The sequence below is a fragment of the Narcine bancroftii genome, chromosome 4, assembly GCF_036971445.1.
Source record: "Narcine bancroftii isolate sNarBan1 chromosome 4, sNarBan1.hap1, whole genome shotgun sequence".
Taxonomy (NCBI): Eukaryota; Metazoa; Chordata; class Chondrichthyes; order Torpediniformes; family Narcinidae; genus Narcine; species Narcine bancroftii.
Window position 1 is genome coordinate 118,593,739 of NC_091472.1, and position 25,942 is coordinate 118,619,680.

Here is a 25,942-nt window from a genome sequence, read left to right on the forward strand (position 1 = left end):
TGTGGAAAGAGTTTAACCAAAACTATTATTAAACATTTATTTTAATAAGAAAAAGTTTAACATTACATATGTTGAGAGAAAACATGCAGATGTTGTTGAAAATTTTCAATAAATATTTAGTTCGGCCCTCGACTTAGTCCAAGTTTTTAATTTTGGCCCTCGGTGAATTTGAGTTTGACACCCCTGCTCTAGATGTTCTGAAACAATAAGGAAAGTCCTGTTTCAATTTAATACTTTAGTTCCCTCTTTTCTCATCAAAGTAAAGGTAGCTAGCACAAAGTATAACTCCATTGGAAAGCAATTTAATTATTTCACTTTCCAAAAACTTGTTCCAGCAAACCAAATTATCTGTAAAATTCTGTTGCACCAATCAGTTGTTTAAATCATTTGATCTCATGCTTCATTAAATTGTCCTGAGGTGCGTTATTGGGGAATTAGATTGGAAAATGATTACAATAATTTATAATGTTGTGTTGCCTTCTGAACCCCCCCCCCTTCTCTCTAATCTCCTCATGACATAATTCTGCCAGCATCACAACTATTCATTCACTTCTACTTTCAGTGCTGCAAGACCTTAATCTCTTCAATTAATTCTGTAAACCTCCCTGCCTCTCTCTCAAGTGAGCTAGTGATCAGGAGAAATAAAATCTATTGGTACAGCTGGTAGGATTCTGTTCAAGGAATAAACTCGGAATTAAGGAATTAATTTCAAAAATTATGTTCATGAAACTGACAAGTCTTCATTTGAAAAAAATCCAAATGGTTCATTTGCAATCTTTCTCTTTCTGATCTCCATGTGACCTCAAATCCAGAATAAAGCATTTGACTTTACCCTGTCCCTTGAATGCTCCAATAGATTGCTCCAGTACAATTGTTCTGATGCTGGTGCCATGGCAGTATCTTAACCGTGAGAAAATGCTCACCACCATCAGGGTCCAGTTATAAAATGTTGGCAACAAGCAGGAATAAACAGAAATATGGGCTAGTTTTCTTCATTATGCAGGCAGGGCTTTATTCTACTGCACATGAAACAAGCCCCTGAGACACCAATCTTTGCAAACAACAGTATTTAAAGGGTCAAAGAGATTAACCTTTGAATCAAATCCTATAATCAGACAATCAGTGACAATAAACTCAGATAAAATCCATCAAGTCAGTTGCTCTGTTGCCCAAATTAATTTTCATGTCCAAGAACAAGAAAGATGAAGGAACAGCATTCGGAATAATTTTTATTGTAGGCAATACCTGACAAAAGTAAGTCAAAGAGAAAATGGGGAAAAGGTGAATCAATGGTCCTGCCCCCCTGGCTTAGGAAGAACCAATATAGCTGATTCTGGTGGTTATGAGCATAGCCATTGCACCATTTGTGCTGATTTCAGGATGACACATTTAATTCTTGTGGTGAGTACTCTGAGACTGGATTACAAACTTTGCCTTCCTCTTTTGTTTGTTTTCTGTACGTCATTTTTATATCAAGATCGAATATTTGACCACATAATAGCTCAGACCCCTAAAAAGCAACAGAGTTTGCAGCTTGGATCTAAAATGACGCAACTATTATACACAAGCCATGGAATCATAGAGCTGTACAGCAGAATACAGGCCCTTCGGCCCAACTCTTCCAAGCCACCCATATCCTGCCAGGATCCATCAATGCTTGGTACAGGAATTGCTCCACCAAAAGATCATCAGAAATTTCAGAGTGGCAAACACATTTCAGACCATCACACAAACTCCCCTCCCTTACATCATTTCCATCTACACTTTCTGCTGCCTTGGAAAAGTAGCCAACAAGTAAAACGACACATCAAACCCCAGCCATTCTCTTTACACGCACCTTTGATTGTGAAGGAGATTCAGAGTACATGATCCTGCATCACCAGATTCAAGAACAGTGTCCTTCCTGCTACGATAGTTAAAATGACTACCAACTACTGTCTTCACAAAGTAATTGTGTTCTCTAATCCAGTTGAATAGATTGTTCAAATAATTTAATGATAAAAATAATTTAGTTGAGTGTTCAGAGTTTGGGTTCAAAATTCTATTTAGCATTGGGACTGCTCACTGGCCCTATTCAAGAAATTCCAAGCCATACTTCTGCTCTCTTAAATGACATTAATTATATCTGAGGAACTACTGTGAGGCCCTGCTGCAGCAGTAAGCAGACACAAAACTCGAGAAAGACTGTTCAACAGGCTTTATTTAGTTAAAAGTCTCTGCTACAGTGGTAGCTGTACTGTTGCCTCTTGAGTGACTGCCTTGGGAGGGGCCGGCTCAGGATTAGATCCCAGGCAGTTGATTGACAGCTGGCCAGGTGGAGTTAGGTCTATTCAGGTCAGCAGATTGACAGCCGGCCAGATGTGGTCTGTCCTCCTGTGATCTTCCTGCAGGTACAGAGATCGCCTCCTGCAGTAGGCTGTAACACCACCATCCATCGATTGAAGCATAGATTTTACTCCAAACAAGTAATCAACTGAATAAGATAGATTTAAATTAAGACATACAGCAAGGGAACAGGCTCTTTGAGCCCATGCTGCCCTATTACACCCAATTGACCTACATTTTGAAAGGTGGGAGGAAACCGGAGCCCTCAGAAAAAAAACCACACAGACACAGGGAGAACGTCCAAACTCCTTACAGACAGTGTGGGATTTGAACCCACAGTCCTCATCACTGGCACTCTAAAGGCATTGCGCTAACCACCAAGCTGACCATACTGCCATGTGGAGGTGGGTGAACAGTATGAGATTGGGAAGGAACACAACCTTCAGATGTCTGCTTCCCAAGGCACAAGGAGATGAGGATAGAATCAAGGAAGAGAATGTCAATTTGCATTCATAATTCTCTGGAGGTATTTATTTCTGAACATTTTATTTAAATTCCATGCATGGGCATGAATTAATCCAAATGCAACATATATTTGGAGATGCTCTTGAAGCAACTCCGACATGTTTTCCAAAAAGCATCATTTCCCAGCATCCCTGTTATTTTCAGGAGCTTGTTGAATTTATATTTATTAAACTTATTATAGCGCTGAAGAGCTGGCTCTGAATGGGCAACTAAAGCGGCATCGTCTGCAAAGAGTAGTTCACGGACAAGTTTCTCTTGTGTCTTGGTGTGAGCTTGCAGGCGCCTCAGATTGAAGAGACTGCCATCCGTGCGGTACCGGATGGTACCGGATGTTGAGGTCTTTCATGGCTTGTTTCAGCATCATGCTGAAGAAGATTGAAAAGAGGGTTGGTGCGAGAACACAGCCTTGCTTCACGCCATTGTTAATGGAGAAGGGTTCAGAGAGCTCATTGCTGTATCTGACCCGACCTTGTTGGTTTTCGTGCAGTTGGATAATCATGTTGAGGAACTTTGGGGGACATCCGATGCGCTCTAGTATTTGCCAAAGCCCTTTCCTGTTCACGGTGTCGAAGGCTTTGGTGAGGTCAACAAAGGTGATGTAGAGTCCTTTGTTTTGTTCTCTGCACTTTTCTTGGAGCTGTCTGAGGGCAAAGACCATGTCAGTAGTTCCTCTGTTTGCCCGAAAGCCGCACTGTGATTCTGGGAGAATATTCTCGGCGACACTAGGTATTAATTTATTTAGTAGAATCCTAGCGAAGATTTTGCCTGCAATGGAGAGCAACGTGATTCCCCTGTAGTTTGAGCAGTCTGATTTCTCGCCTTTGTTTTTGTACAGGGTGATGATGGTGGCATCACGAAGATCCTGAGGCAGTTTTCCTTGGTCCCAACAAAGCTTGAAAAACTCATGCAGTTTGGCATGCAGAGTTTTGCCGCCAGCCTTCCAGACCTCTGGGGGGATTCCATCCATACCTGCTGCTTTGCCACTTTTCAGTTGTTCGATTGCCTTATATGTCTCATCCAGGGTGAGAACCTCATCCAGCTCTAGCCTTAGGGGCTGTTGAGGGAGCTGGAGCAGGGCGGAATCTTGGACTGAGCGGTTGGCACTGAAAAGAGATTGGAAGTGTTCTGACCATCGGTTGAGGATGGAGATCTTGTCGCTGAGGAGGACTTTGCCGTCTGAGCTGCGCAGCGGGCTTTGGGGTGAGGGGCCGTACACAGCCTTTAGAGCCTCGTAGAAACCCCTGAAGTCGCCAATGTCCGCGCTGAGCTGGGTTCGTTTGGCGAGGCTAGTCCACCACTCATTTTGGATCTCCCGGAGTTTGCGCTGAAGATGGCTGCATGCGCGACGGAAGGCTTGTTTCTTCTCTGGACAGGACGGCTTTGTAAGGTGAGCTCTTCAGCGCTTGACGTCCTGCTTTGCGGAAACTGCCAAAATGTTTGGCCTGGAAGCCAGCCTGAAGAAAACTGAGGTCCTCCATCAGCCAGCTCCCCACCATGACTACCAGCCCCCCCACATCTCCATCGGGCACACAAAACTCAAAACGGTCAACCAGTTTACCTATCTCGGCTGCACCATTTCATCAGATGCAAGGATCGACAATGAGATAGACAACAGACTCGCCAAGGCAAATAGCGCCTTTGGAAGACTACACAAAAGAGTCTGGAAAAACAACCGACTGAAAAACCTCACAAAGATAAGCGTATACAGAGCCGTTGTCATACCCACACTCCTGTTCGGCTCCGAATCATGGGTCCTCTACCGGCACCACCTACGGCTCCTAGAACGCTTCCACCAGCGTTGTCTCCGCTCCATCCTCAACATCCATTGGAGCGCTTTCATCCCTAACGTCGAAGTACTCGAGATGGCAAAGGTCGACAGCATCGAGTCCACGCTGCTGAAGATCCTGCTGCGCTGGATGGGTCACGTCTCCAGAATGGAGGACCATCGCCTTCCCAAGATCGTGTTATATGGCGAGCTCTCCACTGGCCACCGTGACAGAGGTGCACCAAAGAAAAGGTACAAGGACTGCCTAAAGAAATCTCTTGGTGCCTGCCACATTGACCACCGCCAGTGGGCTGATAACGCCTCAAACCGTGCATCTTGGCGCCTCACAGTTTGGCGGGCAGCAACCTCCTTTGAAGAAGACCGCAGAGCCCACCTCACTCACAAAAGGCAAAGGAGGAAAAACCCAACACCCAACCCCAACCAACCAATTTTCCCCTGCAACCGCTGCAACCGTGGCTGCCTGTCCCGCATCGGACTAGTCAGCCACAAACGAGCCTGCAGCTGACGTGGACTTTTTACCCCCTCCATAAATCTTCGTCCGCGAAGCCAAGCCAAAGAAGAAGAAACTTATTATAGTATGTTCAGTCTAATCATCAGCAGATTTGGTTTAACCTTTCAACAATGTGGCAATTATCAATTATCCCCAGACTGACACGTATTGTTGTGGTGGATGTTTCAGTGCAACAGAAAACTAAACTGCCTGCCCCCTCTAGTGCTGAAATGAGAAATTACTAATGCTTGTGAAGAGTGGAACAAGGTGAATTATCGACCACAGAAAATTTGTGCAAGACTGTCTATTGATATTTAAACCACTTCTTGAAATCTGCCCATCAACTAATCTTTCCCTTAATTTATTCTTTAGCAACATGAAAACTTCTTTGTCAATGATGACATCGTGAAAAGGTACGAGACCCAGAAAATACATCCAAAGTAAAACCTTTCTCTATTTTTTTTAGAGAGGCTGTGAGGTTAAAGTGTGGGTTTTGGTGAGCACTGGGCAAAAGAGAGGAGAGCGAGTACTGATCAGGTATCAAACAGGTGATGGGCATCAGGATCTTTTGGGTCATAATCCCAGGATCATGGGGCCATGTTCTACTGAGAGTAGAAAAAAAGGACAAGAGAGATACATAGAATTGGTTAAAAAGGGAGTAATTTAGATCTGGTACAGGTGGGGCCTATACAAGGAGGACAAATTACATTTAAACTGGAAGGGACCAAGATCCTTGAAGTTGATTCTTAGCTCTTGGGAGGATTCAAATTATTCTCCCCACCTGCCTGCCAAATTGACTCAAATACAAGGCAGTTCCATGAGCCCAGCAGATTATGGATCATTGGGGAGCTGGCAGGCTCAACTGTATTTACTTTAATGAAAGAAGACACATGGGTACAGGTGATTTTAGAGCAAAGTATTTATGTTATTGCAATCACAGAAATAGGATTCAGTGATGGGCAAGAGCTGCAACTTAAGGTTCCAGGGTGTTCCAGGGTGCAAAAGAGGCAGATTTTTAAAATATTATATTTAATCAACATATGCAAGTTTCATAATAGAATGTTAACAAATACATCCTGAAACTATATATATAAAAAAACTAAAACTGGAAATTAAAAAAAAAAGTAAATCTCTCCCCCTTAAAATGCCAGATAAGTTGGCATTACCACCCTCCGTTATACAGGTTGTGGTCAACCACAAAAATACATGCAGGTGTCAGAGAGCAACATGTCCAACCTCCTACTCCCAGTGGAAAAATAAATTTTCTTGTCATCAAAATATCAAGACTAACAGAAAGAAAAGGAGAGATTCCTCCCCCCATTCATCGACAAGTCATTTCAACAAGTCTTCTGTGTGCCAAGCCTTGGGTAAATCTTTAACATAGTCTTCAGCTTGAATATAACTGGTGAAGAAAGTACACTGTTGATCTGGAATGAATACTTTCAACGGAGCTGGATAATGAAGCACAAATCTCTAGCCTTTATCATATTATAGAACCTTCTTAACTGGGTTAAACTCTTTCCTCTTCTTCAAAAGAGCTCAACTCCAATCCAGATTAAAAAAGATCTTATCTCCTTCATAATTAAAAGGCCCATGTTCTCTAGATCTTTGCATTGCCAGTCCAAGTATCTTCTCCCCATCCTGATAATTAAGAAATCTGATCAATATAGACCGAGGTCTCTGATTTGGTCCCAGCTTTGGCTGAAGAGCCCTATGTGCTCTTTCAATCAAAATCTTCTCTTCAAAATGGTCTTGCCCGAATATTTCAGGTATCCAATTCTGAAAAAAAACCGAATTACATTCTTTCCTTGCAGACACCTCTATAATTTTATGGTTGTTTATTCTGCTATAATTCTCCAAGATATCAACTTTCTCTTGTAACTTTTCATTCATAGAGACCAAAGCAGTAACAGAATCTTCATTAACATTCACTCTTTCTTCAATTCGCTGAACCTCTTCACGATCATCTTGCATTCTGTCTTCTAACTTATCAACCCTTTGTGAAACATTATTTATTGATTTAGTCAAATGCATTTTAACTTCTTGTAATTCCCCAGTTAAAAATTTGAAATTATTTTCCTTTGCATTTGTAAGTTTATCAATTTTATTCATTTTTTTATTATGTAACTTGACCTTGCCTTTAAATTCTTCCTCTTTTGTACTCACATCATCTTCTTCATTTGTAGAATTGCTAGAATCCTCTTCTATCTGGAAAATAATCTTCTTGTTCCACAGCTGGGATGCAGGACAGGCCCTTTAAAAGTATGGAAGACCTTTTAATTGCTTTTGGGTATCCCCAGCATGAGGAGTTGCGCATGCGCAGTGGAGATCCAGTTTTTGAAATGGCGCCATCTTTGCGAAAAACCGCAGAGGTGGCCACGTGAGATGGTCCCTCACCGGGGCTGTCTCCAGCGGTCCCAGGAAACACTTGTCAAGTTCATTTGCAAGGTAGGCCCAAGTTCTTTTTTCCTTCGCGTTTTTCTTTCGGTGTGATCTTCAAGTATCTTGCTTGGCGCGGTGTCATTGTTTTCTTGTCAACAGTAACTTTACATTAACTTTAAAATAGTTTTGACGAGTTAAACTTTATTGAATTAGGACTTTTTTTAGTAATTCCTCTGGGAGACGCGAGGGTGCGTCGCGTCCTCCGTCATCACATGACCTCCTCCCCCCAACCCCCCCAGAGTTTCAGTTCTGATAAGGGGGAACTTCACAGCAGTACCTGAGGATATTTTGAAGGTATCAAAGAGGCTTTATGGGTGGGGGGGGGGGGAGAGGAGGAAATCACTGCTGGAATTCTTCTGCATCCTTCTCAAGAATCAGCAGAAATAAAAGGATCAAATATATAAGCAAACTCCAGAAATATGTAATGCAATAGGGATCTAACAGGGTTGTCTAAGTGCAAGGTGAATAGATGGGGTGGAATTTTATTATTATTATTGTGACGCCTTAAGGGCAGAGCTACAAGCAAAACGTCTGACTCAAGTGGAAGTCAGCAAAAAATGCTTTAATCCGTTTTACAGGCAACTTTTATGTCACTTCCGGTTCGACTGCACCGAAACCAGAAGTGACGTCACGACTCTCCCAACGCATTCCCCAGTCTTCGTCCCCGAGATGCAGGGGATCTCGCGCAATCTTAGCGCAGATCCACTGAACACATGGTCGGCCGGAATCGTGGGGGCGATTCAAGCATGAAGTCCCACGACAATTATTATTATCTTTATAAAATGTAGTCTTTCCAGAAAACGTCTCAAGAAATGAAACAAAGCTGGTGGAAATGTCAATTCAGGAATACTTTGGATAGAGTGATGATAATTCTGTACATTTAAAGACGGTGGTCAACATAAGGTCCTAAAATGAGGAAAATGATAATTTTGCTTTCAGGAGGAAGAATCCAGCAAAAAGTATGTTAGGAGCACAAATGCAAGCAATTAAATAGGAATCTGACAAATGGGAATCTCTTAGATGAGTTTGCAAAAATTCAGGGACATGTCCCATGAAGGGTGAAAGGCAAATATGGAAAGATGAGGGGACTTTGGATGACAAAGATTCTTAAAAGTTTTGATCAGTAACAAAATAAAAAGAAGCATCAGTGTAGGCAGCTACAATCAATCATCATTTGTGGACTATAGAGAGTGGAAGAGAGCACTTAAAATAAATTATGGGGATAAAAAGAGGTCCTGAAAAATCCTTGACTTGGGATTCTCCTTAATTACATCAGGAGCAAGAGTTAAATTTATCATAGTAATAAACAGTGTCATACTTCATGAAATTTAATTTTGTCTGCTGCAAAACAGACAGATTCGCCACCAGCAGGAATTGCCCAAGCACCTCATAGACTTAGTCAGAGAGAGAGAAAAGCAAATAGTTCCCCCAGAGTCACTGAGTTCCCATAGATTTGATTCCAGTACTTCTGCAGCCACAAAGTCCAGTCCAAACCATTGGCAACCCGAGCTCCAGATCTGAACCTCTGACACAGTCAGGAACCCTTCCGTGCCCTCGGCACCTCCTCACATCCTGGTTCTGATACCTGGAACCCCTCCAGCCAGTTTGAGCCAGTCTCCAGTCGTCTGCAGCCCAGTGCGTCTCCTGACAGCAGTCTCCAGCAGCCCATGGCTTCCTTGCCTCGAGTCACCAGCAGCCTGCCGCATGTACTGGTCCCTCAGCCGCAGGGCCCCCTCACTGCTCTGCTGCCGTGGTCCCTGCCCTCACAGGCCGTTTCCTCCACTTCTCAGATGGGGGGTGGGGGTGATTTTCCTGTCTTCTGGTGGCCTGCTCGTCCTCCACTTCCCTGGAGTCTGCATCCCATTAATAGTCATCACTATCTTGGTCGCAGGATTTCAAATAAATCCACTGTCAGTGCTTTCAACAGGCCATTCAAAGCCTGTGTGGAGCTGATGGTAGCTGAACCCCAAAGGAGTTCTGTATCTCTGCTCTCACTTCCTGTGGGTCCGTACCAGCACTGCCATTATCAGAAGAGGGTACCAGGTTAATAATGGGTCTCCCATATGTGGAGCTCGAGGTTGTGGAAGACGTCCCAAATACATTCCTTGTAATATTTTATTTATCATTTTAAATGTAACAATCATAACAAATACAAATCAAGAAAGCTCCTCTTTCCACCCCTCCCCTCTATATGTCCTATTAAACAGAAAGAACAAAGAAAAAGAAACACAAAAGAGCATCCCATTGTCAGTGTGTATAGTGAAACATATGGAGTCATGATAATACCAGAGTTAAAATCTTTAGAGGTCTACTGGCTAGTTAGTAGCAAACCTATATTTGGCACCAGTGAGGTACCTATATGCTCCAAATAAGGCTGCCAGATTTTTTAGGAAGGTCTTGTATCCCTTTGTGAGATTGTATGTGACCTTTTCAAATAGGATGCAGCTATTCATCCCTGAAGACCACATATCCACGAGTAGATGGGAGTCAGACTTCCATGCTACTGCTATGTATTTCCTGCCCACACATAGGGCAATTTCTGTGAAGTTAATTTGAGAATTAGTGATCTACCAACCCTGGTGAAGTTCCCCAGAAAACAAAGCTCTAGGTCTATTAAGGGTATAAGTTCATTCTGCCTTAAAGGTGTCTTCAGTGACAATCCTCTTTTCACCTGAGCCTCCACAGGTCTCACACCCATATTTTAACCAAGTGTTTTAAAATGGGGTTGTCTGTCCTGCTGGCTATAAATCTGGGATTCCATTTAAACATGAAATTATTATACACCTTTCAGAGAGTACAATCCAATTTGTACCCAGAAGAGGGTATCATCCCTCTTTAAAAAAATAAAGAATCTAATTTGGGCTGCCAAATAATATTTTTTGAAGTATTGATGCCTCCTAACCTATAAACCCATGTTAACTTTTCCATGGACATTCTAGGTACCTTACTGTTCCAAATAAATTGCTCAACATACTTATTAAGGGGGTTTAAGGTTTGAGGTCGTTGAATGGGGAAGGACTCGAAAAATATGTTGCAATCTGCATCTTTACACAGTTGACTCTGCCAATTAGAGTGATGGGCAAATTCATCCACCTACTCAAGTCTTCTTCAATTTAATTAAATATCAAGAGGTAATTGAGTTTGTACAAGATCACCATCCACCATTATTCCAAGGTATTTCCAAATACATATATTTACGAAGGAGATGGGAGATAGAGTTCAGGGAAGGACGTGGTGATAGTCTGGAGTATGTAAGTATTATGAAGGTAAAGGAGTTAAACGGTCTTAGAATATACAACAATGTACAAATCCCCAAGACCAGAAAGATCCATCCCAGAATGGTCTGGGAAATGGAATCTCTGAGGGGTTGATGGAAATTTTTGTAGCTAATATTGTTCCATTATTCAAGGGTTGCAGGAATAAGCCAAATAATTTCTAGCTTTTGTGATGAAGGAATTCACATTTATTTATGATGAAGGGTGTGGAGAAATAGACAGGGTGTAGGAAACGAAAGCAATTTAAAGGTATCGATCAGGACAAGTAATGGCAAGAACTAGAACTATTTGACAGAGGACCAGAGAATGCTGTTTCATCAGCTTGTACAGATGACAATAAACATGATAACACAATCAAAGACACCAGGGCAGTAGATGCGATTTGGTTAAAAAAAATTAATTAATCCTCCAGTTTATGTCCAAGATGATAAAGATCAATGAAGACCAAGAGAAGGTTGAGATTGACCTGGGTGGATGGAGACAACAGTAAATGAAACCAGACACCATCAGACATGATTCCTTCAGATGAAATTTTGTAATCTTTGGTTTTATATCTTCCCCACCCTTCTCTTTGTAAAATTTACTTACAGAAAACCATGCAACACTTTTTTCTAAGTCTAAGAGGTCACACAAGCAAAATGTTCCAACAAATAGATTCTTTGAGACAAACTAGTCACAAACAAATATTTAAAGGGAGATTTTCCCACTTGACTCCAGTTTCCTCCTACCCTTCAAAATGTACAGGATTGTAGATTAATTGGTGCATTAGGGAAGCGCGGGTCAGAAAGACCTAAATTTAAATTTGTTATATTTTCCATTGATGAAATTGCCAAATAGAATAATGATTTTTATTAAAAGCATGTCTTCTTTCAAAACCAGCAATTCATCCATTTTGTAATTTGTGGGTTGCACATTCTGAATTTCCTAGTCTTTGGAAGGAAGCTAAAAATGGGAAAAATGCTTAAGTTAGGAAAGAAATGTCAAGACATTTACATTTTAAGCAGATGCAGTATGGATTCAGGAAATAGAGGTCATGTTAAAAATTCACTGGAGCTCTTTGAAGTTAGAGAATAGGTGCACATGGTATACTTTGATTTCTAGAAGGCTTTCAAAAAGCTGTGTAAAAGACGTCTGTACAGGTTAACTGATTTTTTTTAAAAAAAGCAGAGTTGGGATAAATGGGTGCTTCTTTGGTTGGAAATCAGTGGTTCATGGTGTGCCACAGGGATCGGTGTTGGGCCCACAATATGCACAAATGATTTGGAGAAAATAACTAAATGTAACATATCCAAGATGGCTAACACTAAAAGCAAGTTGTGTAGAGGACAGATTGCAGAGAGATTATAGATCAGAAAGTGAGTGGTAGAGTATGACACAAAATTAAAAGTCATCCACTTTTGAAGGAAAAATACAAAGTTTGACTATTTAAATGAAAAATCGTAGCCTGCTATTGTGCAGACCAAGGAGTGCTTGTTCTCAAAAAGATAGGTATCTAGGCAGCAAATGGAATGTTGGCCTTCATGACTTAGAGGTATTCAATTTGAAAGCAGGAAGGTTCTGTTTCAACCACACAATATACTGGTGAAGCTGCACCTAGAAAACTGCATGCAATTCTAGTCTCTTGTGTAAGACTTTGGAAATTGGTTCCACAATATAGGGTAAACTTGTGATGAAAAACTTAAGATTTTCACTATATATTCATTAGAATTAAAGATTTTTGTTGCGGGGGGGGGGGGGTGAAATCTTTGAGAGAAAGGGAGGTGGTTTCCACTTGCAGTGAAGTAATGGATATACAGTAGCCTCAAGAATCTTGGGGAATAGATTCAAAACAGAAATGAAGAGGTATATATTCTCCCAGGGAGAAATAAATCCATGGAATTCCAATAGAGGCTACCTAACAAAAAATATATTGAAGGCAGACTGATACATCCTTGATAAGGGACAGAAAGGAGCTGAATCTTGCCTAATCAGCAATAATGGCAGAGCAGATTTCATGAGCCAGATTGATTACTTCTGCTTCTAATTCTTATGTTCTTACACGACGAACAGGATCTCAGAATGTGGCAGTGTTATTCCACAAGCCATGATCACTACTAACTAAACTGAGGATCAAAAGACATGAAACAAATGACAGAATAGGTCAACATTTGAAGCATATTACAGCATAAGCTTCGAGTTTTTTTCCCTGCATTTCCACACCCCTAAACCAATCATGTTAAGTGAAATGTAATAATTGCACCATAAAAGCAACCCTTTACTGAGCAACAAGACATCCTGAGAATTTTCTTAATCAGACACTGAACAGTTCAGAAAAAGGGTGAGACAAAAATCAAATCAAGTATGGAAAGAAACAACTGGAAAGAGAAAGGAACATTTTTAAAACACAATGATTTATTACATCCATGAATGAAACAGTTAATGTTCTTGCTGTATGAGTTTTATATGCATATCAGCAATTATCAATAAAAAATCACTTCCAACATTAATGCATTAATCAACAATTTGTTAAATGACTGAATGATGAAAAGCAATGCTGTTTATGCAAGGGGGTATTGCAGCTTAAACTGATCAGCCAATTCTGAAGTTACAAAATATCCAAATACCATTAACTCAATAATTGATCTGTTCATTAATAAAAACCGAGCTCCATATTCACAGAGCAGAATGGAAGCAGGTCAAACTCAGCAGATGAATATAACGTGCACACAAATACAATGAATGAAAGGGTTTGGATGATGTCTATCAACATTCAACAACCCAATAATGTAGAGCAATGGTAAACAAAGCTGAACTAGGATAAAACTTGACCCAAATAGTTGAACCATGATAATAAAAAGGATTGATTTTGGGCAGCATGGTGAGAGTAGTGTTTAGCGTGATGCAATGAGTGCCAGCAACCTGGGTTTGTATCTGGCATTGTCTAAGGATTTTGCATGTTCTCCCCCTGACTGCTTGGGGTTTCTCCAGGTGCACCCATTTGCTCTCACTCTTCAAAACATGTGTTGTCCATTAATTGGGTATAACTGGGCAGTATAGGTTTCCATGGCCAGAATCAGCTTCAACCATGGTTGCAAATAAAATGTATTTTTTTGGAAAATTACTCTCAGATAATCCACAATACAATAGAACAATCCTATCCATCATAGGATTAACAGCCAAATATTTGACAGGAAAAAAACCAGAACGCAGCAATATACAGCACATGGACAACCCTCCACTTTTATTAGTTCCATGTACCTATTGATTATGGAGTCTTAAAAGATCCCATTGTACTTGCCTCCACCACATTGCTGGCAGCGCATTCCATGCACCACCACTCAGTGTGAAAAATGTACCATTTACACTCCCCATACTTTTTCCAAACACCTTAAAACTATGCCCCCCTCAAGTTTGCCATTTCAACTCTAGGGAAAAAAAGCATCTGGCCAGCCACAAGATCAATGCCTCTCATCTATCTTGTTTATCCCTATCAAGTCACCCCTCATCTTCTGTTGTTCCATGGAGAAAAGGCCAAGCTCACCCTATCCTTGCAAGGTATGCTCTCCAATCAGGCAGAATTTCTGTAAATTTCCTGTACCCTCTCTTCAGCATCAACATCCTTCCTGTTATGAGGTAAACAGAACTGGACACAGTATTCCAAGTGGGGTCTAAGGTCTTGTATAGCTGCAACATTACTTCATGCCTCTTGAATTCGACCCCACAGTGAACAAAGGCCAGATTTTATCTTGCGAGTTTAAAAGAGCAAATTCAAAGAGAGGAAGCAGTTGAAGAAAGGAATTGAAAAGATTAGGTAGCTGAAGGCAATGAGCAGTAGAAGTACGAGATATACATGCACAAGTAAAGAAAGAGTGTCCAGAAATACAAGAGTTGTGAGACATTCAAGTCTGACATAGGGTCAACAGCAAGGGGGAGCATCCACAGGCGTTGCCCCCTCAGTCATGACCATCGCTCTATGTCAGACCCAACCCTCCTGCATCACTAGTGTCTAGCTTGATGCAAGCGACTCTTCACTCAACTCTGGCCACTTTGCTAGTGTGCGTCAAAGGTCAGTCGTGTCTAGTGACACTTGACGCAATAAAAGTAGTGCCCTCATCACCTACGTTGGAGGAGTGGTGTTAACATTCATCCACAGGTAGGCCCCAGCATCCAATAGTACCGCCCCCCCCCCCCCCCCCCCCCAAAACTGAGCAAGTTTATGGGCATTCTATTGTGCCCTCCCAACATTTGTTCTGGCGCTGTCCCTGGTCTGATATTCTGAACAAGAGAACATCTTTCATTGCCAGATAGCACCAGAGGAAGATATCGCAAAGAAATCTGGCTGGGGAAAAAACATTTCAGAAATATCAAAAATGCATAAACTGAAAATTTTATGAAATATATGTCACCAGTCTTACAAACAATACTGATTAGTTGTTTAAAATCACAGCCAATAGTACAGAACTCTTTCTCTGAATGAAAAGCCAAGACCTAGGTGTGAATCAAGTCTGATAGTAGTGATGTATCAGAAATAATCTTCAATGTTTAGATCAACTGCTGAGGCATACCTTACTTCACTCACATGCGATAGGAAAACCTCTCATAGAAATGCAACTTCACGTGAGTAGATGGAAAAACAAAATCAAATATAACCCATAAAACATTGCATGCTGTTTGCAAAAACCTTTATTGCAAATTTCCTAACTATCAATTTTCAACAGTTTCAGTTATAAGTTTCCCCGTTACAAAACAGAAGATCAAGATGGTTTGTTCATTCCAACAGAAACAAGATTATACACAAATGTTTGTGGTCCATGGCAAGCATGTGCAAACTATCAGAACAAGTTCTCCCTTCCAAATTGAACAATGTTTTCTAATGGATAAAGCTTGTATAAGAAATGTTGTGCATGCCAATTGAACAGCTACGGTTATAGATTCTGTTGTTACCAACAGCATAGCTGTAGTTTGCAGGAAAAATCAAAGAAACCCATTGTTAAGCTATCAGCATCACTCCCTCCTTGCATGCAATACTTGTGTATTTTATTAGTACCATCAGACAATATTTGGTGTCAGTTCAAGATGTGATAGTAATGTAACTGGACTTATTATTAAATGGTTTGCAATTTTCTGGGGGTACCACTGGGGCAACAACAGATCCAACCTAAAGCATTGACACTTACCAGTCTCCTGCTGCTTGACAGTTTCTTCATTGGGATACTCTAACCAAGCCTGGTTAATTCCATTTTGTTTCTCAGTTTAAAAGCCCAAAAATTATCAGGCTAAAACTTCAACTAAACCTGCAAAATGAACTTGCCACAAATCTTTCTATCCTGTAATCAGTTACCAATTTGACAGGGGGAAAAAAAACACTACAGTAAATTTTTAAAATAATCTTAAATGTAACCTTCTAGCATTGGTGGTCATACTTGGCCCAGAACTATTGCAGGGCAAAAATTATAATAAAAGACCTAAGAATTTTTTTTTGTCATGTACAACTAACTGAATTTTATTTGGCTGTAAAACCATTTGCTACCCAATGTGGGAATTCTGACATGGAGTCTCATTCACAAAACAAAATTTAAAAAGTCAGTCATACACTGTAAAGCATGTTATAATCACCAATTTTCAGAATTTAAAGCAATAGATTTAAATATTTCTCTCAGAAGACTGTAAATATATAAGGCAGTAGTTAACACTCCTAGAATTTTCACCAAGGAATACATTAGCACATTTATTGTTGCTGATGACTGAGGAATGGCATTCTGTGAAGGTACTGTATCTTCAGAATCAATTTGGGAGCACAGGGCAAGAGCCTTAGAAAAGAGCTCGCCTGTGTCCAAACCCAGTTCATTACAGTCTGCTGTAAAAAAAGGAAAGGGAAACAAGGACCAAAATTAATTAATTCTCTTCATTTTTTTCACTGGTCCCTTCTTTCTTCTCACATTCTTCTTCTTTGGTGGATTCTTTGTTATCCTCCTTTACAGACAATTCCTCTAGTTTTTCAGCAACCTTATCTGCATTTTCATCATCACCTAATAGGAAACATATTGAGAATGTCAATTAAAAAAAAAACTTTATTTAAAGAGAATAGATTATTTAAAAAGGATATTCCCAGTTGCCAACAATTTTAATTCCTCTTCCCCAATTCCCACACATCTGTCTTTGGCATCCTTCACTAACAGAGTGAAGCCAAATCCACCAAGGTAGCCTATAACCAAATGGCACAGAGTTCTTCCCTTTCAGGTAATTGCACCACCTTAGTTCTGTTCCCTTTTCTTCTGATACACCCAGGTCCTCTCAATTCCTTCCCTCAATCCAGTTTCATTTGCTCATCACCCACCTCACCTTTCAAAACCAGTCAACTTCCCTTGACACTCAGCTGTGATGCAAGGTCTTGAACAAAAACTATCCACATTTTCCCTCCACAGTCATTGCCTAGTCCACTGAAATCCTGTGTTTTTGATGGAGATGCTGTCAAACTGGACAACAACCAAAAACATCAGGAAAGTCAATCACCTATACTTTTGCTGCCATATTTTCTCATACTGTGCAACAATAAATATTCTTAAAAGTCATTCAGTGGGTCTAAAGGTTTTGGAAATAGTGACCAGGAGAAAAGTACATTTCATTAGAAATGTAATTTTTTTTAAAAAAAATCTCCCAAACAGCAATCAAGATACCCACAATACATGCACACAAAAATGGCAGATGGACACATTCACACTTAAATGTTTCATCATTCAGTTTCCTAATCCTGCAACATTCAGATTCCTACCCACCTTCCAGATCCCTCAATTCCTTTAATATCCATTGTAGCAGCTCACTGGAAGATTAATCGAACCTGCATGGGAGGTTCCAAGTGATATCATGACGTCACAATACAATGACATCATTTAGAACGCGTGCTTCATTTCGCACTGGAACACAAATGACCCCTGACAGGTTCAAATGGATTTTGGACTCAACGTGGACAACGCAATGGTTTTGCTCCAACTGCCTGTCTTTTGGACCACTCAAACTGAAGTAAGTTTCAGATAGGCTGAGGTTCAGTTCCACATTTGCAAGATAGAAGTGGTGCCACTAAGTACTAGCATGCGAGCTGCATGGCTCCTCCATATTGATGGCTTAGGGCAGGGGTGTCAAACTCAAATTCACGGAGGGCCAAAATTAAAAACTTGGACTAAGTCGAGGCCGAACTAAATATTTATTGAAAATTTTCAACAAAATCTGCATGTTTTCTTTTCTTTCAACATATGTAATGTTAAACTTTAGGATATAACTTTAGGAGGATAATGTTACAGGTCAGGAGTAGGTAGCTCAAGTTCACCCTTTGCTTGACCTGAGGGAAACATAGTTGGTCCCTGTGGAGATGTAGTCAGCATTCACAGGCTGTGTCCATTTTGGCCTGCATCAGGACTCTCACTCCTCAGGCTCTAGGCCTCTATTCACCCTCGACCCACCATCCCTCTACCTGACCAGTCCTTTACCCAACCTCTACTCACCCCTCACTCCACTCGCTCTGCCTCTACCCACCCCATCCTATACACGCCCCTCTACTGCCTCTCCCCTCAACCTGTTCCTCCCTCTACCCGTCTCCCACCCTCTAATCACCCCTCCTACTCACCCTGCCCCTCCCCTTTTACCTCTTCCCCATCAACCCCTCCTTCTACTCATCCCTCCCTCTAACCGCCCCTCGCACCACCATAACTTCCCCTGCCCATTACTCCTCACCTACATCCTCTGCCCACCCCTGCTTACCCACCCACTCAGGCCCAGCGCGCTGCCGATCAGCCTTTGCGGACAGCCACCATCTCTCTCTTCACGTGCAGGGCCGAACCAGCCGTCCCTGGGGTCCGCGCGGGTGCAAGCGCTGAAGGCCGTGGAGACCGGGAGAAGTGCGCTCGCGCTGTGGAAAGGCCGTCCGGTGCCAGTCGCGCAGGGCTCGCGCTGCCCGGGGGCCGTGCGCAGCCTGCCATGCCCGTCGCACCGACAGGAAATCACAGGCGCTCGCCAATCCGCCGCACCGCTCGACAGGTGGGAGAAGTGACTGGTTGTGCGGGGAGCCTTCCAACTGGCTTGCCAGCTGATGACATCGACAGACTTCTCGTGTTACAATTTCTCGTGTTACAATGGGGAAGGATGTGCAATGAAGGGGGAGGATGGTGAGGGTGACATTACCAAAAAACAGCATCAGCTCTCGCTGCAGGGCGGGCCACCTCTAATACATTTTTGAAATGATCTTGTGGGCCAAATATAGGGCCAGAGTTTGACATGTGTGGCCTAGGGGATTGCATCCCTTCAGAGTTAATGAATGACATTTTGGTACGAGCAGACAGCCATAGACCTTGCTTGCTCTTCAAGCAGCTGTTTTCAGAGCATATGCCAGAAGACATCTACCTCATGTTGGCTGATGTGGACTTTGATAATCCTTGAACAATGGCTGCCCATGCAGACATTTTGTGGCACGTGAAACAGCAAGGCCCACAAAAAATTAGTGTTGTATCACACCCAAAGGCCCAGGCTCCAATAGTACCAGCGAAGAGGGCGCATGTTCCCCTGGACAAGCATTACTCTGTGATAATGGCTACAGCGGCTGGCAATCATAACAGCCTACTCTATGTCTGGGACGAACTCCCCCAGCGCAAATTTCTAGTGTGGAGGTTAGTGTCCTTCCTCCTTCAGGCTTTGACACTCTTACCAGGAGCGCTGATCTAGTGCTCACTGCAGTGAATAACAATTCGATTTGTACATATGGCACACAGACTATACCACTAAAATTCAGCAACAATAAGCTCACATGGAAGTTCATTCTTGCTGCTGTGTCCCAGCTGTTGCTGAGTGCAGACTTCCTCAGAGCCCACTGATGGTGGACAACATTTCAAACTTTCTGCCTTGGAAAAGCCAAACTACCCGACCTGCACCAAGACACCGTGGAGTACTCAAACAATGAATGAATTCGCCACACTTTTTGCAGAGTTTTCGCACACCACATCCTCACCCAAGGACCTCCTCTACGCGCCTACTGCCCTACAAATTACAGCTTGCAAAACAAGAGTTCCACAAAATGGAGGAACTTGGAATCATATACAGGTCTGATAGCCCATGGGCTATTATACATGGTGCCCAAAGCCATGGGAGGCTGGAGACCTTGCATTGATTACAGGCATCTCAACGATGCTGCAGACCACTACCCTGTGCCCCATATATAGGACTTTACAGCTAATCTTCAGGAGGACAGGATATTTTCTAAAATTCACGGTGCATGGGTACCACCAAGTACCTGTAAACCTGGAGGACTGCCATCATAACACTATTCGGCCTCTTCAAATTTTTGAGAATGCCTTTTGGACACAAAAATGCTGCACAAACATTCCAGCAATTGATGGATGCAGTGGGGTGTGACATGGATTTCCTTTTCGTATACTTGGACGACATACTCGTCGCCAGCCACTCCTGCAAAGAGCACCTGCAGCATGTGTTTACTCTGCCGCCACCTACAGGAGTTTGGGCTAACTGTAAACCCTGCCAAGTGCAAATTCAGGCATTCCTCTATTGAGTTCTTGGGACATCAGATCAGTAGATGGGGTGTCATTCCATTGCCTAGCAAGGTGAAAGCCAACCTCAAATTTGCTAGGCCCAATACTATTAAAGGACTCCAGAAATTTGTGGGGATGGTCAATTTCTATTGTCATTTTCTACCCAGTGCAGGTCATATTATGAAACCCCTCTTCGACCTCATATCCAGTGGACCCAAAGAAATCAAATGGACAAAGGAGATGACAGTAGCATTCCAGCAGACCAAAGACACCATAGCAAAGGCAACAATGCTGGTCCATCCACAAACGGATGCATAGACGATAGACGCGGCAGTAGGCGGGGTCTTGGAACAGTACACCAATGGATAATGGAAGCCTCTTGTTTTTTTTAGTAGGCACCTTTGCCCTCTGGAAAAGAACGCAGCTCATTCAATAGGGAATTGCTGGCGCTGTTCTTTGTGGACAGACACTGTCTCCATTTTTTTTGAAAGGGAGGGACTTAACAGTTTTCACTGACCACAAACTGTTAACGTTCACCTTCATGAAGGCATCAGATCCCCAGTCGGCCCATCAGCAATGCCACCTATCTTACGTAGGTTTTATGCCTATTTGAGTAATATGAGTACTCTTTCTTTTGGATGCTGCTTCCTCCATATATCAATTAATTTCATATTCTGCATTGATTTGGTAAATTTAGTTACTTTATTCTTATTGTTAATTGTTTTCCCAGTTTTATCTTTCATTGGGTCCAGGTTCAAGTTGAAATCCCCCCAGCAAAATATGTCTCTGTATCTTTAGAAAGATGTCCTGCGTGAATTCCTATCTTCTTCGTTAGGTACATAAATATTTAGCAAATTCCAAAATTCGGAGTAAATCTGGCACTTCATTATTACATACCTGCCCGCTGGATCTGTTATTATTTCCTTTATCTTAATTGGAAAATTCTTGTTAACTAGTAGAGCTACTCCCCTGGCTTTTGAATTGTATGATGATGCCACTACATGACCTACCCAGTCTCTCTTCAATTTACTATGTTCTATCTCAATTTAAGTGTTTCTTGCACAAATGCAATGTCCACTCTCTCCTTTTTGAGTAATGTCAGTAACCTCTTAATTTGGCCCTGTATTCCATTAATACTTAAGATCATAATTCAATGTACCCATCTTATACCTCCCTTTTCAGTTCGCTCGCCTCCTCAACTCTTCCATCTCCCTTTTTCCAGTATTGCTCTTTAAATTATTCTTGCTCATCTCAATGCACGACAACACAACTTAAAAAAAACAAAATACCCCAGAAACCCCCACAAAAACTAACACACAATATACTCCTAACCAAAATAACATTAACCCCCCCCCCCACATTTGGTTGCCTCTGACTCCTTGCCAGACAATCACAACTCCCTTATCCACTTGGGTTGCGATAATAACGGCAACCGTCAACAGATTTTGTAGTAGCAGATCTTTCTCTCCCCCCCACCCCCCTCCCCAGCACCCCCCAGAGAAACACTATAGATTTTTCCATAAATATAAAGTGTGGCAGCACAAATCCTCATGGCGAACTGGCCCAACTTGTATCGCCACGTGGCGGGGCAGCCATGGGGAAATGGCGTCGTCAGAGGTTTCTCTCGGACTCCAGCATCCCTTCCAGCGTGCACCCTGAGCAGCGATTATGATATCACAAATGCACCAGGTGACCGAGCTCATGGTACCCTTATAGGGGCGTGCTGAATTTGCATAAAATCAGTTGTTAACAACCCTCAACGTGGGTTGTGTTTCTTCCACTGCTCACACCACCACAGCGGTGACCCTGACGAGCCCAGACGTTTTTATGGACTCCAAACACCATGGATTCAGCAGAGGTTAATGCTGTCTCCATCAAGCTTCCCCCCTTTTGGACCCACCGACCGAGAACGAGAAGCACAATTTCAACTGCGCAACATCTCCTCAGATGCCACGATGTTCTATCATGTTGTGAGCATTCTGGACCAAGATACAGCAGCAAGGGTAGACATTATCCACCCCCCCTCCCCAGCTACAGGCAAGTACACCACCCTCAAAGATCTGCTGCTTAGAACTTTCTGGCTAACTCCCCAGCAACAAGCTTCCAGGCTCCTTCACCTAGATGGGCTTGGGAACCGTAGTCCGTCGGTGCTGATGGACGAAATGCTGGCCCTGGCGGAAGACCACAAGCTTGTTATTCCTGGAACAGATGCCGGAGGACATCAAGCTGCTCCTCACAAATGAAGACTTCTCAAACCCGAGGAGAGCAGCAGCCCGTGCGGATGCCCTCTGGCACATGAAAAGGGAGAACAAGGCAGCCACGATCAGAGCCAGCCGACCGCAAATCTCCCAAGACCAAGCCAGAGAAGGGCCAGTTGACCTGGTGTTTCTACCACCAACACTGGGGAGCGCCAGCCCGTAAGTGCCACCAGCCCTGCAGGTTTGAAATAGGAGAAACAAGAAGAAACTCTGTGGTGACCTGAAAGAAAGAGGTTGTCATCTGGAGAATCCAGAGGGTAGCATTTGTTGTCTTGGCCCAACTATAGATTCACATATATAAACATTCTATAAATTACAACTTCATAGGAAATCTATGATAAAAATCAATCATTTGATTTCATGTGAAGACTCAATTTAAATGCAAACATTTTTGTAATTTTCAAACAGCATATTCCACTATTTGTGGTTAAAATAGGTTGCACCAAAATTTGAGATACATTACCCTTTAGTTTCATCTTCTCTTTGCAATCTTCAAACTTTGCCTTAAACTTCTGTGCATCTAATAAGTGGAAAAAACATTATTCCCAATTACAATAAAGTTTTAAAACTATGACATTTTTAAATGAATTAGTGTGCAATTTAATATACAGCATGAGTTGCAGATTAAAAAGTGTAAAGACCAACTTAATGTGTAGCAATTTCAGCACTCTGAAATTTCTTGAAAACTTAGTAACCACTCTGTTATGAATTTCTAATATGCAAATTCAGACCGTATCCAAATTTTCCACATGGATCCTGCAAAGCAGTTTTGATAGTACAACTCCATTTATCTGAAATTGGATTATCCAAAATGTTTTTGGACCAGAAAGTGACGCCTGGTTGGCTCTGAAAAATTTCGGATAACTGAGGATATCCAAACAACCATAAATCCTAGTAATCTGAAATATATTTGGAGCTGAACTGACCTCACCAGCTAAAAAATAATTCACCTCATATGAAATTAGAATGACCATTGTCCTCATTTCAGGCAACTCTCTTTCCATTTCTTCTTTGCCTATCCCATTGTCTTTTCTCTCCAACTCTCCCTCTCAAACTGCGTGCCACTCTCTCCCAGCTGCAAATGGTCGGAAGAATCCCTTGACCTGGCCTCATCAAAGAGAGTGGCCAACTGGTGGATTGGGGACCTCGGTGGGGAGGTGTCAGTTGGCAGCGGCTGGGAAGGAGAGTGGGCACAGGCAAGGACTGGATCTGTATTGGGTTCCAACATAGAGAACCAGGATGCAAAGCTGGAACAGCCCCTACTGGAACAAGTCCACAGGGAGACAGGAGCCCACCAACTCACCAGTGAGTGTTCCCCAGGGATTGGTGGCAGCGGTGGGGACGCGTCAGGCATCAGCAGCAGCCAGCATTTTTTTTGTGAGAATTAAACATTATTTTAACATTTAAAATGCTTTCCCTTGTTTATTGTTGTTTAAATATTGATAGAAGTGATTTGCTGTTGCTACTGGGCTGTTTTTAAAAAAATGACCAGTTATCCAAATAATTCAGTCATCTCAAATAGGTCGTCTTAACCATTTTGGACAATCGGAGTTGTGGCGGCCCACTCACTACGCACATGAACAGCTCCAAAAATGGCGGTAGCACGTCAGCAAAGAGGCCGGCTCCCAAGATGGTGTCAGACTCTCTGCATTGAGGAAAGCCCACGTGCAGGAATAGAAATGCGTATGAAGTCAGGGCTACAGGCCCAAATAAAGAAGTCTTGAGTACAACTCCAAATGTGTACATAGTTGTTACTTTAGTACTGTGTGTAGCACATTACTACAATTAGTAACCACAATGGTCCAGATGTTATTTGGACCAAAGATAACAAACTCATCCATGCACACAGTCGCGATGAAACTCCCAACCTTCTGGATGTCGCAGCCAAACGCGTGGTTCAACCAGGTCAAAGCCCAGTTTCAAATTCGGCATGCAACCTCAGACTCAACGTGCTATTATTACGAAGTAAGCTTCCTTGACCAGGAAACGGAAAGCTGGGTTACGGACTTTATATAGGAAATGCAGTATTCAGAAGAACCTTTGGCCTTTCATGGCGCAAGCCTGCTCTACATGGACAGTCTGGGGTACAGACCCCCATCAGCATTGATGATGAGATGTTGACCCTGGCTGAAGGACACATGTCCTGCGTTATGTTTGAGCAGGTTCTTGGAACAGCTACCCGAGGACACACACCTACTACTGGCCGATGCTGATTTCAGCGACCCCCGGAAGGTGGCAGCCTGGCCAGATGTGCTGTGGAAGGCTGAGAGTGTGGCATCCATTGGACAGGTTCTGAGGTGTCACAAACAGCAACAGACCAGATCAGGCCCAGCAATAGAACGCTCACAGGCAAGTGAGCAGTGGTGTTTCTACCACCAGCAGTGGGGCAGAAGCCCACTAGGGTCGCCCACCCTGCACATTCCTGGGAAATGCTGGGGCCACCTGCCGTTGATGGCTGCGGCAGCTGGCCACCAGGACAGCCTCCTGTACGTTTGGGACAACCAGTCCATATCCTACTTTTTGGTCACCACAGGAGTGGAGATCAGCATCTGCCTCTGATGGGGCACGACACCAGCAGCAGGAAGACAGATCCACGCTGAGGGCAGCAAACAGCAGTGCGATAAGGACAGACCAGCTACAGTTTGGCAACAGCAAATTCACAATGGCCGCTGTGGCCCAATTGCTCTTAGGGGCAGACTTTCTGTGAGCACACAGCCTGCTGGTCAATCTGCTTGTCTACACCAAGACATTCCAGACGTTCTCCTTGGGTGAAGCCAGGTTACCATTCCCACACCTGGACTCCATAACACTCTCGGAGGACGAAATCACCAAAATCCTGGCGGACTTCCCTTTGGTGCTGGCCCACAGTTCATGTCAACCATACCCAAGCACGGAGTGTAACATCACATAACTGACCCAGAGACTACCACTCCAGGCCAGAGCACGGAGACTTCCCCAGACAAGTTCTGCCCAGCTAGAGGAGTTCAGTGGATAGAGAAATTAGGGATCAAACAGCAATCTGACAGCCTATAGGCCTTCCCCTTGCACATGGTTCAAGGCAGCTGGGGGCCATGCAGCGTCTACCGCCAGCTGAACAAGGCATCAAGTCCAGACTGCTACCCCGTGCCATACATACAGGACTTTGCAGCGAACCTGCACAGGACAAGCATTTTTCCCCCAAAGTAGACCTTGTCCAGGGACACTATCAGATCCTAGTACACCCCAAAGACATTCCCAAACAGCCATCATCACCCCATTCAGCTTGAGTTCCTCTGCTTGCCATTCAGCCTAAAGAGTGTTGCAGACATCCCAGCGGTTAATGGACGTGG

At 42.9% G+C, this 25,942-nt stretch overlaps 3 protein-coding genes and 1 long non-coding RNA gene across 4 annotated transcripts in view; 2 read left to right on the plus strand and 2 right to left on the minus strand.

Annotated features, from left to right (window-relative positions):
* The window catches only part of zdhhc8b (zinc finger DHHC-type palmitoyltransferase 8b), a 214,474-nt gene extending 206,721 nt beyond the window's left edge, over window positions 1-7,753 (minus strand). Inside the window, exon 1 of the mRNA XM_069932571.1 lies at window positions 7,293-7,753. Coding sequence (XP_069788672.1) covers window positions 7,293-7,306 — 14 coding nt within the window. The 5' untranslated portion in view covers window positions 7,307-7,753. The remainder of the gene's footprint in view (window positions 1-7,292) is intronic.
* trmt2a (tRNA methyltransferase 2 homolog A) overlaps window positions 7,471-25,942 on the plus strand; it is a 65,716-nt gene continuing 47,244 nt past the window's right edge. Inside the window, exon 1 of the mRNA XM_069932574.1 lies at window positions 7,471-7,574. Within this exon, the coding sequence (XP_069788675.1) occupies window positions 7,512-7,574 (63 nt within the window). The 5' untranslated portion in view covers window positions 7,471-7,511. The remainder of the gene's footprint in view (window positions 7,575-25,942) is intronic.
* ranbp1 (RAN binding protein 1) overlaps window positions 15,488-25,942 on the minus strand; it is a 30,794-nt gene continuing 20,339 nt past the window's right edge. Inside the window, exons 5-6 of the mRNA XM_069932579.1 lie at window positions 23,077-23,133; window positions 15,488-16,851 (exon numbers count right to left, since the gene is read on the minus strand). Coding sequence (XP_069788680.1) covers window positions 16,718-16,851; window positions 23,077-23,133 — 191 coding nt within the window. The 3' untranslated portion in view covers window positions 15,488-16,717. The remainder of the gene's footprint in view (window positions 16,852-23,076; window positions 23,134-25,942) is intronic.
* On the plus strand, window positions 17,594-24,350 carry LOC138761043 (uncharacterized). The gene is made up of 2 exons (XR_011356084.1): window positions 17,594-17,842; window positions 24,123-24,350. It is a non-coding gene; the product is annotated as an uncharacterized lncRNA (long non-coding RNA).